General features: G+C 51.0%; 5 protein-coding genes across 5 annotated transcripts; 3 read left to right on the top strand and 2 right to left on the bottom strand.

Annotated features, from left to right (window-relative positions):
- Positions 1-35: 35 nt before the first annotated feature.
- CI109_101024 (uncharacterized protein) lies at positions 36-443 on the top strand (the record flags this gene model as incomplete). Its single annotated transcript, XM_032002678.2, has 2 exons — positions 36-296; positions 366-443. 2 exons carry the CDS (start codon positions 36-38, stop codon positions 441-443), a joined length of 339 nt encoding a protein of 112 aa, XP_031863017.2.
- A 297-nt stretch (positions 444-740) lies between these two features.
- CI109_101023 (uncharacterized protein) lies at positions 741-2,930 on the top strand (the record flags this gene model as incomplete). Its single annotated transcript, XM_032002677.1, has 4 exons — positions 741-932; positions 1,011-1,876; positions 1,941-2,279; positions 2,336-2,930. The coding sequence occupies 4 exons, from the start codon at positions 741-743 to the stop codon at positions 2,928-2,930; spliced, it is 1,992 nt and encodes a 663-aa protein (XP_031863016.1).
- Positions 2,931-3,347: 417 nt separating this feature from the next.
- On the bottom strand, positions 3,348-5,376 carry CI109_101022 (uncharacterized protein; the record flags this gene model as incomplete). Its single annotated transcript, XM_032002676.1, has 4 exons — positions 3,348-3,391; positions 3,481-3,734; positions 3,807-3,910; positions 4,024-5,376. 4 exons carry the CDS (start codon positions 5,374-5,376, stop codon positions 3,348-3,350), a joined length of 1,755 nt encoding a protein of 584 aa, XP_031863015.1.
- An 880-nt stretch (positions 5,377-6,256) lies between these two features.
- On the bottom strand, positions 6,257-10,427 carry CI109_101021 (uncharacterized protein; the record flags this gene model as incomplete). Its single annotated transcript, XM_032002675.1, has 12 exons — positions 6,257-6,781; positions 6,832-7,162; positions 7,223-7,785; positions 7,835-7,996; positions 8,053-8,226; positions 8,280-8,477; positions 8,536-8,703; positions 8,759-9,024; positions 9,077-9,193; positions 9,257-10,109; positions 10,166-10,341; positions 10,409-10,427. The coding sequence occupies 12 exons, from the start codon at positions 10,425-10,427 to the stop codon at positions 6,257-6,259; spliced, it is 3,552 nt and encodes a 1,183-aa protein (XP_031863014.1).
- Positions 10,428-12,064: 1,637 nt separating this feature from the next.
- CI109_101020 (uncharacterized protein) lies at positions 12,065-14,144 on the top strand (the record flags this gene model as incomplete). The annotated part of the gene is made up of 3 exons (XM_032002674.1): positions 12,065-12,856; positions 12,917-13,023; positions 13,109-14,144. The coding sequence occupies 3 exons, from the start codon at positions 12,065-12,067 to the stop codon at positions 14,142-14,144; spliced, it is 1,935 nt and encodes a 644-aa protein (XP_031863013.1).
- Between the last annotated feature and the right edge of the window lie 146 nt (positions 14,145-14,290).

Genomic DNA, 14,290 nt, shown 5'->3' with positions numbered 1-14,290 from the left:
ATCAACATATATCAAAACATCAAGCACCAAACATAATGCGCGCAAGCTACATCACAGCAATCATCATTTCTGCCACTATGGCCTTGGCACTCCCTACACCTCAAGGACTTTCGTCAATTCACGCGCTCGATTCGTCCCCTTCTCCTGATATCGCTACCATCTATGCCGACTTGGCATCATCAGTACAACAAGGGGATTTGATGGGTTTATCAACAGTCAATTTGCAATCCATAACGTTAGGATCAGATTCGTTAGGGAGAAGGATAACGAAGAGAGGTCATAGGATCATGATCGAGGTGAGTATCCCACCGCGACGACTGGTTCGTGAGTAGGGGTGTGGCTGATACGAGATGGACGGACATCAGGAACCGAGAGATACAGGTAGACAGTGGGGCGGAGCGGAAGAGATGGACGACGAGAGTGATGAGCCGTACTGGGGATGATCCGAGCCCTGAACACCTGAATTGACATGACAAGAATGGAGAACATAGCTGTTGTACTTGATATCTACGAGTAACTGTTGTAAGAAAGACGAGCAATGTAAAGTGTGTAATCTAGCCACCAATTGTATGGTAATCGAGATTACGGGAATTTGATTCCGTTCCCTATCGGCCAATTATCCGTGGTTTGACTCGACTTGCCTGACCCACAATCACGCTAACAACGATCAGCTAACTTATTTCAGAAACCATCATCAACCTTTCTGTCCTTTTACCATCAAACCACTTCATCGCGATACAATGCCTCAGACGGCTACCATTCCCGCTCAGATCCCATTGGGATCTTCGGTGCCAGCCATCACCGCCCATGCAATCTCGGTCTCCCTGCCTACATGGCAGGATAACATAGGGTACGAAGAGGGCGATAAGAGGGTCGTGGATAAGATGGAGACGGGTTATCCTCGATTCTTCATTCATCGTAGTATTCAGAAGGTGAGCGAGAGGATCCATATCACAAACAGATCAGAGCGGCGGAGCGAACTGATTGATTGTGCTTTGACGCTCGTGCAGCTCGCCGCCTTATGTTTGGTGAAATTCGGCCGACCTGACGAGCTTTGCATCTTGCTACCTACGCCCAAAGTCGCAGCTGAAGGACGTGATTTCCTCGCGTCTCGAAACCCTTCAATCTCTTCTCGAATCGTCGAATTCGTCATCTGTCCTTCTGCGGCCTCATTGGTCGACACCTCTACATCCTCGAAAAGCCAAAACGCCAGCGCTGGTGTTGAAGTGATCGAACTTCAGATCCTCTTGTTCAACAAGGACGACTGGCCCACGGCGAAATCATTCTGGCAACATACTGGAGATGGTATATGTTCGCGTATGGCTGAGCGGGCATTGGCTTTCCTCGGAGAGACTCCTGCAGGTAGTCAGGCGGCGAGACCACCTACTCCACCTCTCGATAGACCGCCAAGCAAAGCACCGATCAATCGAAATCGACATTATTCGAGACGCACACCTTCCGTCCCGGCTACCCCAACCACGGCCAGCTCCTCAACCCTCGGTTCGAGTTCCATCGCCAGTCTGGCAGCATCAGACGATCTGCCCATCGAACCTGTCAGAGAGGAGAGTCTTACTCCTGATCTCACAACTTATCTCGAGGAGAGATACGGGAGAAATCTGCCATTGTTCAATGCACCCTTGGCGAAACAAGCTTTGAAGAGGAGAATCGCGGGTGGTCTCCTCCCCAGTGACGAGGATTTCGGAAAGATCGATGATGTCGCACGAGGTGCCGCACTTGGATCTGGTAAGAAGGCAGTCACGGAAGACGACGTCTACCTCTATCCTACTGGAATGAGCGCGATATGGCATGCGCACGATATCGCCCGAGTCGCGAGGCGAAGAAAAGGGGAAAAGGAGGGTATCAGCGTTTGTTATGGGTGAGTATCCCGTCCATCGTTGATCCGCGGGAGACCGCTGAAACGAACGGGCTTCCTTTTCCAGCTTCCCTTACACCGACACGCTCAAGATCCTTCAGAAATGGGGACCTGGATGTCACTTCTTCGGCACCGGTGGTTCAGAAGACATCGACGCATTGGAAGATCTTTTAAAGACAGCTCAACCGCCAATCTTGTCTTTGTTCTGCGAATTCCCTTCTAACCCCCTTTTGCGAAGTCCCGATCTCGCCCGAATCCGAAAACTCGCAGACAAATATGGCTTTGTCATTGTTGTAGACGAGACGATTGGAAACTTCATCAATGTCGAGGTGGTTACCTTTGCCGATATTGTTGTCAGCAGTTTGACAAAGATCTTCAGTGGTGATGCCAATGTCATGGGTGGAAGGTGAGCTGATTCTGCACCCGTTTTCAAAATCTATCAAGCTAATCGAATCATCGCAGTCTTATCCTGAACCCCAACGGACCGTTATTTGAAGAGCTCAAAGCGGTCCAGAACACCGACTACGAGGACCATTACTATCCCGAAGATGCAGTGTACATGGAACGGAACTCTCGAGATTTCCGAGCTCGAATCAAACGTGTCAACGATAACGCTTTCAATGTGTGTGAATACCTGTACCAAAACTCACTGGACGACACAACCTCACCAGCGGAGGGCAAGGTCATCAAGAAGGTGTACTATCCTCGATACGTTACTCCCGAGCTATACAGCCAAGCGCAACGACACCCGCCAACTGGCAAAGGCGGCTTTGGCGGTCTATTCTCAGTGACTTTCACCTCACTTGCTGCATCAAAAGCATTCTTCGACGCGATCGGATGTGCAAAAGGTCCGTCATTGGGTACGAGCTTCACACTCGCTTGTCCGTATACGATCTTGGCACATTATCTAGAGCTGGATTGGGCAGCGACACATGGTGTAGAAGCAGGATTGGTCAGGATCAGCGTGGGTCAAGAAGATCAATCGGTCTTGAGAGAATGGTTCGGAACGGCCTTGGCAGCGGCTCAAGCTGCGGAGAAGGCGGAGGTGGCTCAATAACCAGAGCAATCGAGTAATGGGTGATAAAAGAGACGACATTTGTATTTAGATCAAAAAGTTGACAGGAATAGGTGGAAAGATGCAGCTTTCGTTTGCAGCAAATGTTCAGCTACCTGGTTTGGATAGGACAAGTTTTCACCCAAAATACATGTTTTCCGGTAAAAACGACCCAAAAAAGAGTTTTTACGAAAAGCGATCGTTCAACTTGGATCAAAAGAGCAAGATGAGTTGGAGCAATTAAGCAGACCCATCTAGATCTTTGATCCGAATGATCGATCACTTCCCCACCCCCATCCCCATCCCCAACCTCGGTCTTCACACAGCCTTGCTCTCCAATGTCTCTACGCCACTTCCAACTCTCATTTCACGCTATCATACGTTGACGTGTGATATTCCCACCGCAGCTCAGTTAAGTGCTTAGTGGGAGTAGATAGCAGGGATAGGAGGGAGGATAGCGATGGCTACGAACAAGTCAAGTCAGCACTAGTCTGAATGTTACATTGTTGTAGCAGCCAGTAGTTTTGTTCTGTGCGATGTGTAATGTACTCACTCCTAGGGATCAAAGTTGACATAGTGGAGATGGTGAACATCCCATCTCCATACAGGGCAGTAGCAAGCTTCGTGGTCCCGTCCTCCATAAGCTTGATCCCCCCCACCATCTCTGCGATTGAGGCGTCGAGCTGAGCCGCGATAGAGATCACAGAGGTGGTGGAGCTGATGGTGGATGGGAGAAGCTTGAGGTAGTTGTCGATGTTACGGACGAGCTGGGATGCGAAGTTGATGAACTGGGCGTGCTCGACGGTGCTGCGGAGTTCCCCAAATAGAAAGTCAGATTTTGTGTTTTTGTGTGTGTGAAGCTCTCCACCACAAACTTACTTCTTCAACATGGCAGCCCGGTTCTGGAGGGCATAGGCGAGGTTGTAGTAGATAGTCTGGAGCTCTTCGACCGCCTCGACAGCGCTAACAGGCTTGATGCTGCCCTGTGTGGCGTATTACCATAATCAAGGGTCAGCCTACACCATATCTCACCCAAAGCGAGTTGTAATTTGGGTCCAGTGTGATGTGTGCGCGCGACGAAAGAAAGACCACTCACGATGAAGGAGTTCAAAGCTTGCAAGATCTGAGTAGGTGTAGCAGTTGTCACAGGAGCAGCAGCACTCCCAGTAGGGGTCGCACTGTGTGCGGCGGAAGCAGTAGCCGAAGCGACAGCGGAACCGTGTCCAATGATCCCGCCAAGTTGGGGGATAATTGCTCCGGAAGTAAGACCGCCGAGGACATTGCCAGAAGTAGGTCCGCCAAGCACGTTGCCGGTTGTGACGCCGTTGAGGATGGAGCCGACACCAGAGCCAGAGGTGACACCGTTCAAGATGGTTCCAACGGGAGTACCAGAAGTAACGGTGTTGAGAATGGATCCTACGCCGTTTCCAGAGGTGACACCACCAAGGACTGAGCCAAGGGGAGTACCAGAAGTGACACCGTTAAGGATAGACCCAACACCGTGTCCCGAGGTCACGCCACCGAGTATGGAGCCAACCGGAGAACCGGAAGTGACACCGTTGAGAATCGAGCCGACAGGGGTACCAGATGTCACACCGCTGAGGATCGATCCGACACCGTTACCAGATGTGACGCCGCTGAGGATTGATTCAACAGGGGAGCCGGAGGTTGCACCATTGAGGATGGAACCAACGCCAGATCCGGAAGTTACACCGTTCAAGATGGATCCGACAGGAGTTCCCGCGACAACGCCCTTGAGAGCGTTCGCTGCCTGTCCAACAGCACCGGTGGCGGTGTTGACGACAGCGGCTGGGACAGCACCTGCCACGATTCCGCTAGCAGCGTTGACCAATCCGCCTCCGGAGGTGGCACCGTTGACCACGCCTCCGACGACATTGGCGATCCCGCCAGAGGTGAGACCGCCAATGACACCTTGGCCGAGGTTGGTGAGACCTGCGACAGGTCCGTTCAAGATCGAAGATCCTTGAGCGGCGGTGTTACCTGACAAGGCACCGTTGGCAGTAGCGACGAGATGACCAAGATCGAGGTCAAGTTCACCTTGAGCAGAACCTGATCCGGTGACCGCGACGGAACCAGCGGCAGATCCAACAATTCCTGTAGCTTGAGAGATGGCGGATCCAATGATCTTCGTAGCGTCAGGAACGATGACACCTGTCGCTTGACCAACAACGGCACCAACGACACTGGTAGCTTGACCAACGACCGAACCGGCAAATTTGGTCTCCTGGGAGATGGCAGATCCAATCACGCCAGTAGCTTGACCAACCACAGATCCGACGATCGAAGTCGCCTGAGAAACAGGAACCGCAACGGGCGCAGCGGGGACGATACCGCCAAAGAGCGAACCGAGACCAAAGAGAGGTGCGGCCTGAGTCTGAGCAAGGAAGGGAAGAAGAGCGAAAAGAGCGATAGTCTTGCAAGCTTGCATCGTGTCGGTTTCCTGTGATTGGGTTGTTGGGTTAACGGGGAGAGGGTGGAGGAGGTTTTCGTAAAAAGAGTAGAGATGAGAGGGTCGTTTGGGGAGGACTTGCCGGAAGTACTGTAGAGGAGAGGTTGGGAGGAAGACTTGTCAAAAGTTCCAATAGTTTAATAGCTCTAAAAAAGGTAGATGTAGGGGGAGTATCTATCTAATCGGGTTCGAAGATTGAAAGCTTGTTAAAAGAGTGTGATGCGAGTACAACGACCGGCGTTGGGAAATTGACAAGTGCGAGAGTGAGAGAGAGGGGTGAGAGAGTTGTTGGGTTGAGGAGAAAAGAGAGAAGAGTGGGAAGTCGGACAATCTACTTATAGGTTTGAGGGAAGCTTATGTGTTCCCGACGGAGAACGATCGTGATTCAGCACACAATTCAGCACGCACAAACGAGCGCCTCTCACAGTGAAACCATGTTCCACTTGACCCAACCTTGAGTCAGATTGAGAGTACTGTACTCGTACACTTCAACGTTGGATTGATTCTGTCACTCGCAGGATTAGATTGTTCCTGATCGACGAAAGCCATTCAAAGTTATCGTCGTTGAAACAATTGTCCCTGAGTGAGTCATGATCAAACGGACAGATCGCCTGTGGCGGGCTGGAAGGGGTGGAATCGTTGCGATGCCATTTGAGTTAGCCGAGTATGAGACAGGCTGCTGCGAATTTAGATCCAGCTTCGCCACTTTCAGCATACTCCGACGGTACAACGTGGCAAGATCACGTCTAGACAACCTGGCTTGACGTGTCAGTTCAGACGTAGTGCGAAGGGTTACATGTTGGGCGGGATGTAAGACTCCTCCATACAATGGTCTATCCATACACCGTTTGATCACGATCTACACCTCCCAATCGGTCGTATCCTCCCCTGACACGATGAAAGGCTTATCGAGCCCTACCACTGCCCCTTCACACAGTGGACATTGTCCAGCCACCAGCTCGTCCAACTCTTTTCTCAGCTCTTCTATTCTCCCATCATCCGCCGCCGCGAACTTATCCCTCTTCTTCAAACTCTTCTTCCCTGATCCTGATCCACCACCACTTGTCACACCTACACCCGCACCAACAACAGAGACAGCTTGTGCCAACGCATCAGGTATGATCAGTTCTCGTAATCGATCGCCAGCAGCTATCAATTTGTTTCGTCCTGTCATTCCCAGCAGGAGATCGGTCGCGGCTGATCCTGAAGTTGTACCATTCCTGGAACCCTCTTTGCCGTGTCGTGGTGTTCCGGCGCCAGACGGTGCTGGGCTGAAGTTGGACGACAAAAGTGCTCTTCCAGCAGGCTCTGAAGACCGCGAGACCAGCTCGTCTTGCAGATGCAGTATCCTCCTCAAACTGGGAGCAGGTAAGAACTCCATTGCCTTCGTGAACGTCAGCATGATCCCGAATTCCGTTAAGGACCTAAACTCACCATTGAGATCTGACAGTCCGCGTGGAAAGCGTGTTGACATGGGAAGACATAGAACTGTCTGCTGACCAAGCCTAGCCCGCACTTCCAGCACTTATCTCCAGGTTCTATCGTGACGAAACGATTCGCTAGACCGTCGATGTCCCGCTTGATCGATTCTGCAGACGCTGTCGCTTCATCCATTTCCGCCTTCAGCTCATCTATCCTGGCGCTATATTCTTCTAAAGCGGAACAAATCTCCGCCTTGAAATCATCAATGACAACGAAATCGGGGAAGAAAGGAAGAATATCTTCGATCTTGACCAGGTCTGTTGACTCGAGGAACCGCATAGCACTGCGACCATCGTCAGTTCTGCTATCGGAGTTCTATGAATACAGCAAAGTGACAGCCTACCTCTTGATGTCTTTTTGCTCCTGTACCACGTATTTCGCTATCTTAAGCCATAGCTTCTTTCTCAAAACGTCATCGTCTTCCGGTCTGTCCGCATTTATTTTCGCGAGCTCAAGATCGCCCTTCTCGAGCGCCAAGTCCACACTACTCTCGTAAAGACCCAGTTTGGAATATATGAGCACACAAGGCTGAATCCTTCCGTGCTGTTTGCAAGTTCGTAGAGCATAGTCTAGGTCGTAGTACGGCCGTTCTGTCTCTGGGTCGTCAGGACATGAAGATAGGAAGCGTATCAGAGGATTGTCGTCGGGGTCCGGATCAGAAGCGTAGAAAGTCAAGAGAAGGTTGTAGATAGTCGTATCCGTTGAACCCAGTTGGTGAATGACATGCGAAAGATATCGAACAGCGTGATTGGAGGCTATTGGTTCGGAGCGTTGTTGCTGTTGCAAAAGTGCTGGGATGAGACGACGGGGGGAAAGAGCAGATTGGCGCATCCACGAATCGACAGTTTCTTTGGGAGCATTTCGCATGAGAATGGCGGCAAATCGGTAGTACAGTTCAACGGAGTTCTGCGAGTTGACTTAGCAATTCCCTATCCATCACAGGATATCAACTCACCTGTCTGTTGAGAATGTCGATCGCTTTTAGCCATCTCTCTTCGGTAACCCAATGCTCTACTACCTTTCCATGATCTTTGTTGAGGTTCGCGTAGAATAGGTACAAATCGGTCCGTCCGTGACTCAGTATGAGTTCATACACCACCTTCGCCTCCAAATCGCTCTACGTATGGACGGTCAGTTATTTTGCGATATTCGGCCACAATGACTGATACGCACCAGATACGTAGTCATGAAGTTTTTCAGGTCCTCCTCGGTCATCTGGCGTTCTATCGTAAGACTTTCGACATCTGACGTTGCTGATTCCGCTGCCACGATGTCTTCCAGTGTATTGCACTTGCTTAGGTATATCTCTACTAGCCAGGTTGCCAGCATCATCCGTTGCGTCCTTTCCTACATCAAAGACAAGGTCAGGTTTCGCGCTCAACTGGTAGCAGCCCACTTACTTTCTTGTCTAAGCGATCTAATCTCTCTGCCAAGTATATCCTCAAGGCGTCTCGCTCGTCCGCATCAACAAATCGAAGAGTAACATATTCGAAACTTCTACTCGATTGAGCGTAGCATTGGGCAGATTGCAGGAATCGTCCCTGTTCGAAGAGTGCGTCACCCTGTCTTGACAACACGATATCTTTCTGCGGTTGTGTCTAACAAGTCACCACCTATCAGCTGAGTGCTATTGAGGGTACATAATGTTTTGCTCACTCGAACATGGCTGAGGGCTTCGCTGAAGTCTCCCTTCTCCAGCTTCGCACGCCAGACGTCTCGATCCTCATTGCGAACAAGTACTTCGAGGATGGAGCGGTCTGTATAGATCCAGAAAGTTCGCGAGACGGGATCCGCCGATAGCCCAATCGCTCGTTCATCCCCAGCCTATGGTTGGAGACGGTCAGATTCGCTCTTGCAATGTAACGAGCTGCACACATACCAAAGGAAGAGCCTCCTCCCAAACGATCTTCTCGTTCTCCCTAGATATGCCCACAACGCGATCGTTATATAGTAGGAGCCAATGCCATTGCGTGATTGCGATCGATATTGGTATGGGAGGTAACGAAGGCGACGTCGGTCCAGCTTGCCTGCTGAAGGCAGGCGTTGCGGCCGGTTGCTCGAAGGAGGGATATGGCAATAGGGATGCTTTTGGAAGGATCTCACTGGAAGGCGAAGTAGCAAGGCTTGAGGTGTAGAGGCCAGGTGCTATGGGAGGGTCAGTCATCCCCTCGTGAGTGCCCTTAGTAAGCCAGCTTACCTGTTAGCCAAGCGACTGCTGTTGGGGCAGGTAGCGAAGAGACCGATTGACCCTCAACGGAGGGAATGTAAAACTTCAGCAGAGGATTAGGCAAGTCGCCCGGCAGTTCTTGGAACTCTTGATGTAACACTACCATCAGCATCATCCATGCCAGCAATAATAGTCAGCCACAGAACTCACTTGGAACACTGTCTCTCAACGGCTTGAAAACCTCCTCTGCCCAGCCTCCAGTCTTCCCACCAGCAATGGTACTGCTGACATTGCCCTGGACTTCATACAACCTCTCTTTGGTGGTTATTACCACCCAAGCTCTCTTCTCCCCACCTTTCCTCCCGGACGCGCCAATTGACCAGAACCCGAACCCTATCCCGGTTACTGGACATTGATCTGGCAAAGAATAAACAGTTTGTAGGTCCTTCTCCGCTGGCTTGCTCATGCCTATAGACACAGATTTGAAAATGTCATCCTGGGGAGGTAGGGGGAGGGATAAGATTTGACCAGTGGTAGTACCGAGAAGAACGTCGGTTGCAGGAGGGGTTATCGCATCCCCTTTGCTTGGCGGTGCTGTTTCTCCTGCTCCATTTGCCTCTCCCGCTGGAGAACCGGAGATAGGCGACCATCCAACAGCTGTAATTGTCTGTTTCAATCTCAACGGTCTAGGTCGACGGGATTGTACCGCCGCGTTACCTGGACTGATGGGTAGGTAGAATGTGTCTCCCGAAGTCGTAGTGATCAACAGATGCCTCGCGGTAGGATCGGCATACAGCTGACTTATGCTCGGCGCATCCTTCGGCAGTGGAGCAGGAGCGCCTTTCTCGGTTGCGGGTTTCGGCAAGTCGATAGTCACTAGCTCTTCAGGTTTATCGAGATCAATAATGATCACGGATAACGGGGCAGCAGCGAGAAAGAGGAGATTGTTGGCTGTTGTCAAACACAGCAGAGAGGAAGGAGGGGAGTATTGGACGAGCGATAACGAAAATAGCGGTGGTAGAGATGTTTGTTGTTGGGCGGTCGGGATGAAGCCCGTCTCGAGCTAAGGTTGACGGGCATTTCAGAAATGATTTTGGTGGACAACCTATTATATCTCACTGCTTGAACCATCCGACTGTCCTCCCCTTCCTCATCCCCATCGTCTACATCGAATCCCTCATATCCTACAGCTTCGATACCGGCGCCGCCAAGAGTAGCGACCGGGCCAGAGCCTCGGTATGCGCCGGAAGAGGAGTATCGAGGAGGGATCGACGGTCCTGAAGTGTGCTCGACGACTATGGTAGATTTCGCGACACAGCCATGTTAGCTAGCCGTGCTCAGACGAAGAACCAGGTCACTCACAGTCGTCCAACATTGACATCTTGGTCTCGAGTCACTCTGGAAGGTCTGATCTTTTCCAGTGACAATTCTTATAGCAGACGAAGTACTCGAGTAGACCTGTCGCTCTGAGTGAACGGATGTCAACAATGTCAAGTGAATGATGCGGTGGGTGTACAATACATGGTTGTTGTCGTCCACATCATGCTTGCGGTCATCATCACCCATCCTGTCAGCAAGTCGTGACGTTGCTTGAACCCCTCAATCGGACATCCCCGCAACTCCGTATATCCGGGGAATTGGCTGTTCAGTGTAGGCGCGTGTGTCTAGCTGTGCCTTGTCAGGCGCGCGACTTGCATACTAACACAAAGTTCCCAGATCCCCCCTGTCGGGACTGTGACCCAACTCTGTTCACTGGATTCACACTCTTTGAAGCTCAAAGGGGCAATCCTGTTTTCCTGTTTGCTGGTATGTTATGTGGCTTGCGCCTTCCATTGTATCGGTACGAAGAATCGTTATTGGATTTGGGATAGCCGGTGGTCGTGAAGAGAGATCCTCTGCTCCGATGAATGCCATGATCGGATGTCTCATTTCCTTTCATCTGACTGAGGGTATTTGACCGGCCTAATACGCCGTGTCGTTGCTGCCGCTGTTCTCCTGCTAGTTGGAAAGGGGAGAGGGGGGGGGGCGTCTCGTCCGTATGTCTACTATCCATGGCGAAGTAAGGGTGAATCAGGCATACCGCATTATGTCACCCTTGAGCGAATTTCTTTCCTTATCCATTCAAACACTTTAAGGGCCAGGTAACAAACTTTAAATGCAGTCGATTCAAGGCACAATTGCATTACTACCACAGCGATCTTCGTTGCGACGTGCGTAACCGACTAACAAATCCGGAAATTGGGATTGACTGATTGACTGATCGACCTACCTTGATCTTCCTCCCTGAGATGCCCCGTTCGATTGTTGTTGAACGTAGGTGAGTGCAGCGGATCCTAGAACGCAAAAAGCTGTCCTCAGTCCTCTTTTGTCATGATCCGAACAAAACATCGATTCCAATCGATTGGTGCTAGTCCTAGTTCACCTGTTATTGTGGCTTATAACGTTTGATTTCATTACTCATTGCTGGTTTTCCCTTAAACAGCCTAATAACGTATCATCCATACAACCAATTCTTCGGACTTGCTCAAACTTTACCGGCGCATGATCGCCACATCCTTTCCGATCCGACAGACCAACACCTAAAAGTCAGCCTTTCCTCCGCCAAGGTGTCACCACCCGGGTCTCCATTGATTGAATTTACGCCCACCTATCTGTATTCGTATCATCCGCCAAGTCTGACCCGTTGCCATAATTCTGGAATCGAATCGTTGTTGCATTGAAGAACCGTCAAACAGCAATCGCAATCGCCTCCATCTTCGACAACGGCCGCATCTCTCGCCACGGGTAGCTCAGCAACACGTTCTTCCATTCCTAACAGAAACCGCTCAGCTGAGTGACCGAAGACATCCTCGCAAAAGCGGACATTGAGCTTTAGAGGACGACGACTGGGATCGGCTTTTCATCTCACACACTGGGAATCGACATCGACCACTGCAACCACCCATTTTACGAATCAGTCCATCAAACTCGCCTCATGAGCAAAACCTCTCGACCTTACCCCCACCTCCTCTCAACAAGATGACAGCGCCCCTTACCGGACGTTCTGGGTCTCTCTCTTCTCCTTCTCTCGCCCTTCTCACTCCTACCGTCACACAACCGCCTCTCGAAGAGCTCAAGCTGTGTCACATCCTCGACGGCGAAACATGTCCCCCCATCTCGTTTCCTGACTTGGCAGCCTTCGTCACGAACCGGGACTTTACGTCGGAGAACTTGTTGTTTGTCGTTTGGTTTCGCAATTATCGAGCTAGACACGATGCTCTGAAACCGGAGATCAAGGCGCGGATACCGATACCTAGCACGAGATTGGGCGATCGTTATGATCCGTTTGGTTATCTCGACAGGGGTTTGGCTAATCAGAAGAACGGGATTGTGGTGGAAGAGGTTGAAGAGGGAAACTTCCAAGGACCTTTCAGGAAATCTTCGGTGGTAGATTGGAAACAGGCGAACGAACAGGCCGCAAGCACGAATCGATCCAAACCGTGTGGTTGCGGCAGTCACTCTTTATGCGGGTCGGCAGGGAGGAACCGTCCAAGACTATTCCCTTCTCTCTCTCGCACGAGCACGAAAGTCTCCGGCCCTGGGAGTTGCAACCCACATACCATTCGACCGACCTTGCAACCATCGATGTATCCTCCGCTTCCTCCACCAGGAACCGAGTTCCTCCCTCCAACATCACAGCCTATGCGAGAAGAAGCCCAACGAGCGTTCGCGACATTTTTGAGAAAAGGAGGGAGTAGGGAATTGGGAATTAGTGATGAACTGCGAGAATTTGCGCGTACAGGCTTGAAACGGAGTACGGCCCCTTGTATTGTGAGTGTGACATCCTGCTTCATTCCCGGCTGGTGTGCTAAAGGCTTGAAATCCTGGTAGTTCCTTCCCATATACGAGGAGATATATACCACGGTGGAGAGACAAAGTCTACCTAGGTTCTTGGAAAGTGCCAAGGTCAATATCAATCGGCCCAAGGTGCTGTTCTGGTAGGTCACGCTTGCTGCGCCTTTCGAACCCTGTCGCCTTTCGCTGACACGTGTCCCTCTCCCCCCACCCCCTCATGATCTTTAGGTATATGGTCGGTTTCATCGATTTCATGATTGGCCTCACCATATATCTCCTTCTTACTCTCCTTCTCCCTCGACATCCTGTGGGACTTCGAGCCTATCGGCTCTTCTCACTCATTTTCGTCCCCCTGGGCGTCGCGCAAGCTTACTCGGCGTACAGAGGATTCTGCAGTCAGGTATGGGGCAGATCTCATAGACAAGTGCAACCTTGGGAAATGGACGGATTGGATGACGAAGAAACGCTGGTGGAATGCGATGGCAGAGAAGCTGAGATCGAGGCGAAGGGCGGAATGGGGACTGGAAGTGACTCCGTTGGCGATCATACAACAGGAAAAACGCATGTGGATTACACTTTGCCGATGGAAGTTCACCCTCTGAGCGATTTCGGGGGGACGACTGATTATGGATTCGACAACGATGACAAGCCTGGGTCACCGAGTAGCTCGAACAACGACGCGACTCTGCCAACAATTCCCGTATTGGAAGGAGAGATGACTGAGGTACAGCGACGTCAACACGAGATACGATTGACGACGGTCAAAGTTCCTTGTCCGAAAGAGGCCTTCCCGATCGACGATCGTGAGGTACCTCATTCCCCCAAACCATCTTCCGATGGTCGTCAGCGAAGAGATATCTCACCTTTTGCGATGGATGGTGTCCCATCTGAGCCGGATTCTACAAGTGGCGCCCGACCGTTCTCCGTGGCAGACCTGATGCGAACGCAAAGCAAAGCAGCCGTGGAGGACACCCCAGCGCAACGGACGAGCAGAGATCTCTCAACCCTGCTAAAACGATTGCGACGAACTGCTCCCTTTGTCACGGAAAACCAGATCGCTCCGGCGGGGAGAAGAGGGAGTGAAACGAGTCAGTACCAGAGGGAAAAGAAAGCAAAGGTGTTCGGACCAGAGGCGTTGGTGGAAGATCCTAGGATTCAGAAAGTGTATCGGGATATCAAGAGAGATATCCTGTTTGTGGGTTTCACTGTAATGGCTATCTGGTTGGTGTTGTGTTTGGCAGTCCCGTGTGCGGGTTTGGCTTGACCTTGCTCTGTGTTGTAATAACTTATCATATCATGTGTGTTTGTAAAACAAACGAATCGATCAGAGCTCAGTATAACTGTAGGTATGGTCTCGTCTCGTAATCTAATGTACACGATATCTATATGGACACAAACACACATCACGTA

The sequence above is a fragment of the Kwoniella shandongensis genome, chromosome 2 (genome assembly GCF_008629635.2).
Source record: "Kwoniella shandongensis chromosome 2, complete sequence".
In the NCBI taxonomy this organism is placed as follows: Eukaryota; Fungi; Basidiomycota; class Tremellomycetes; order Tremellales; family Cryptococcaceae; genus Kwoniella; species Kwoniella shandongensis.
This window is presented reverse-complemented; position numbering and strand designations above follow the sequence as displayed.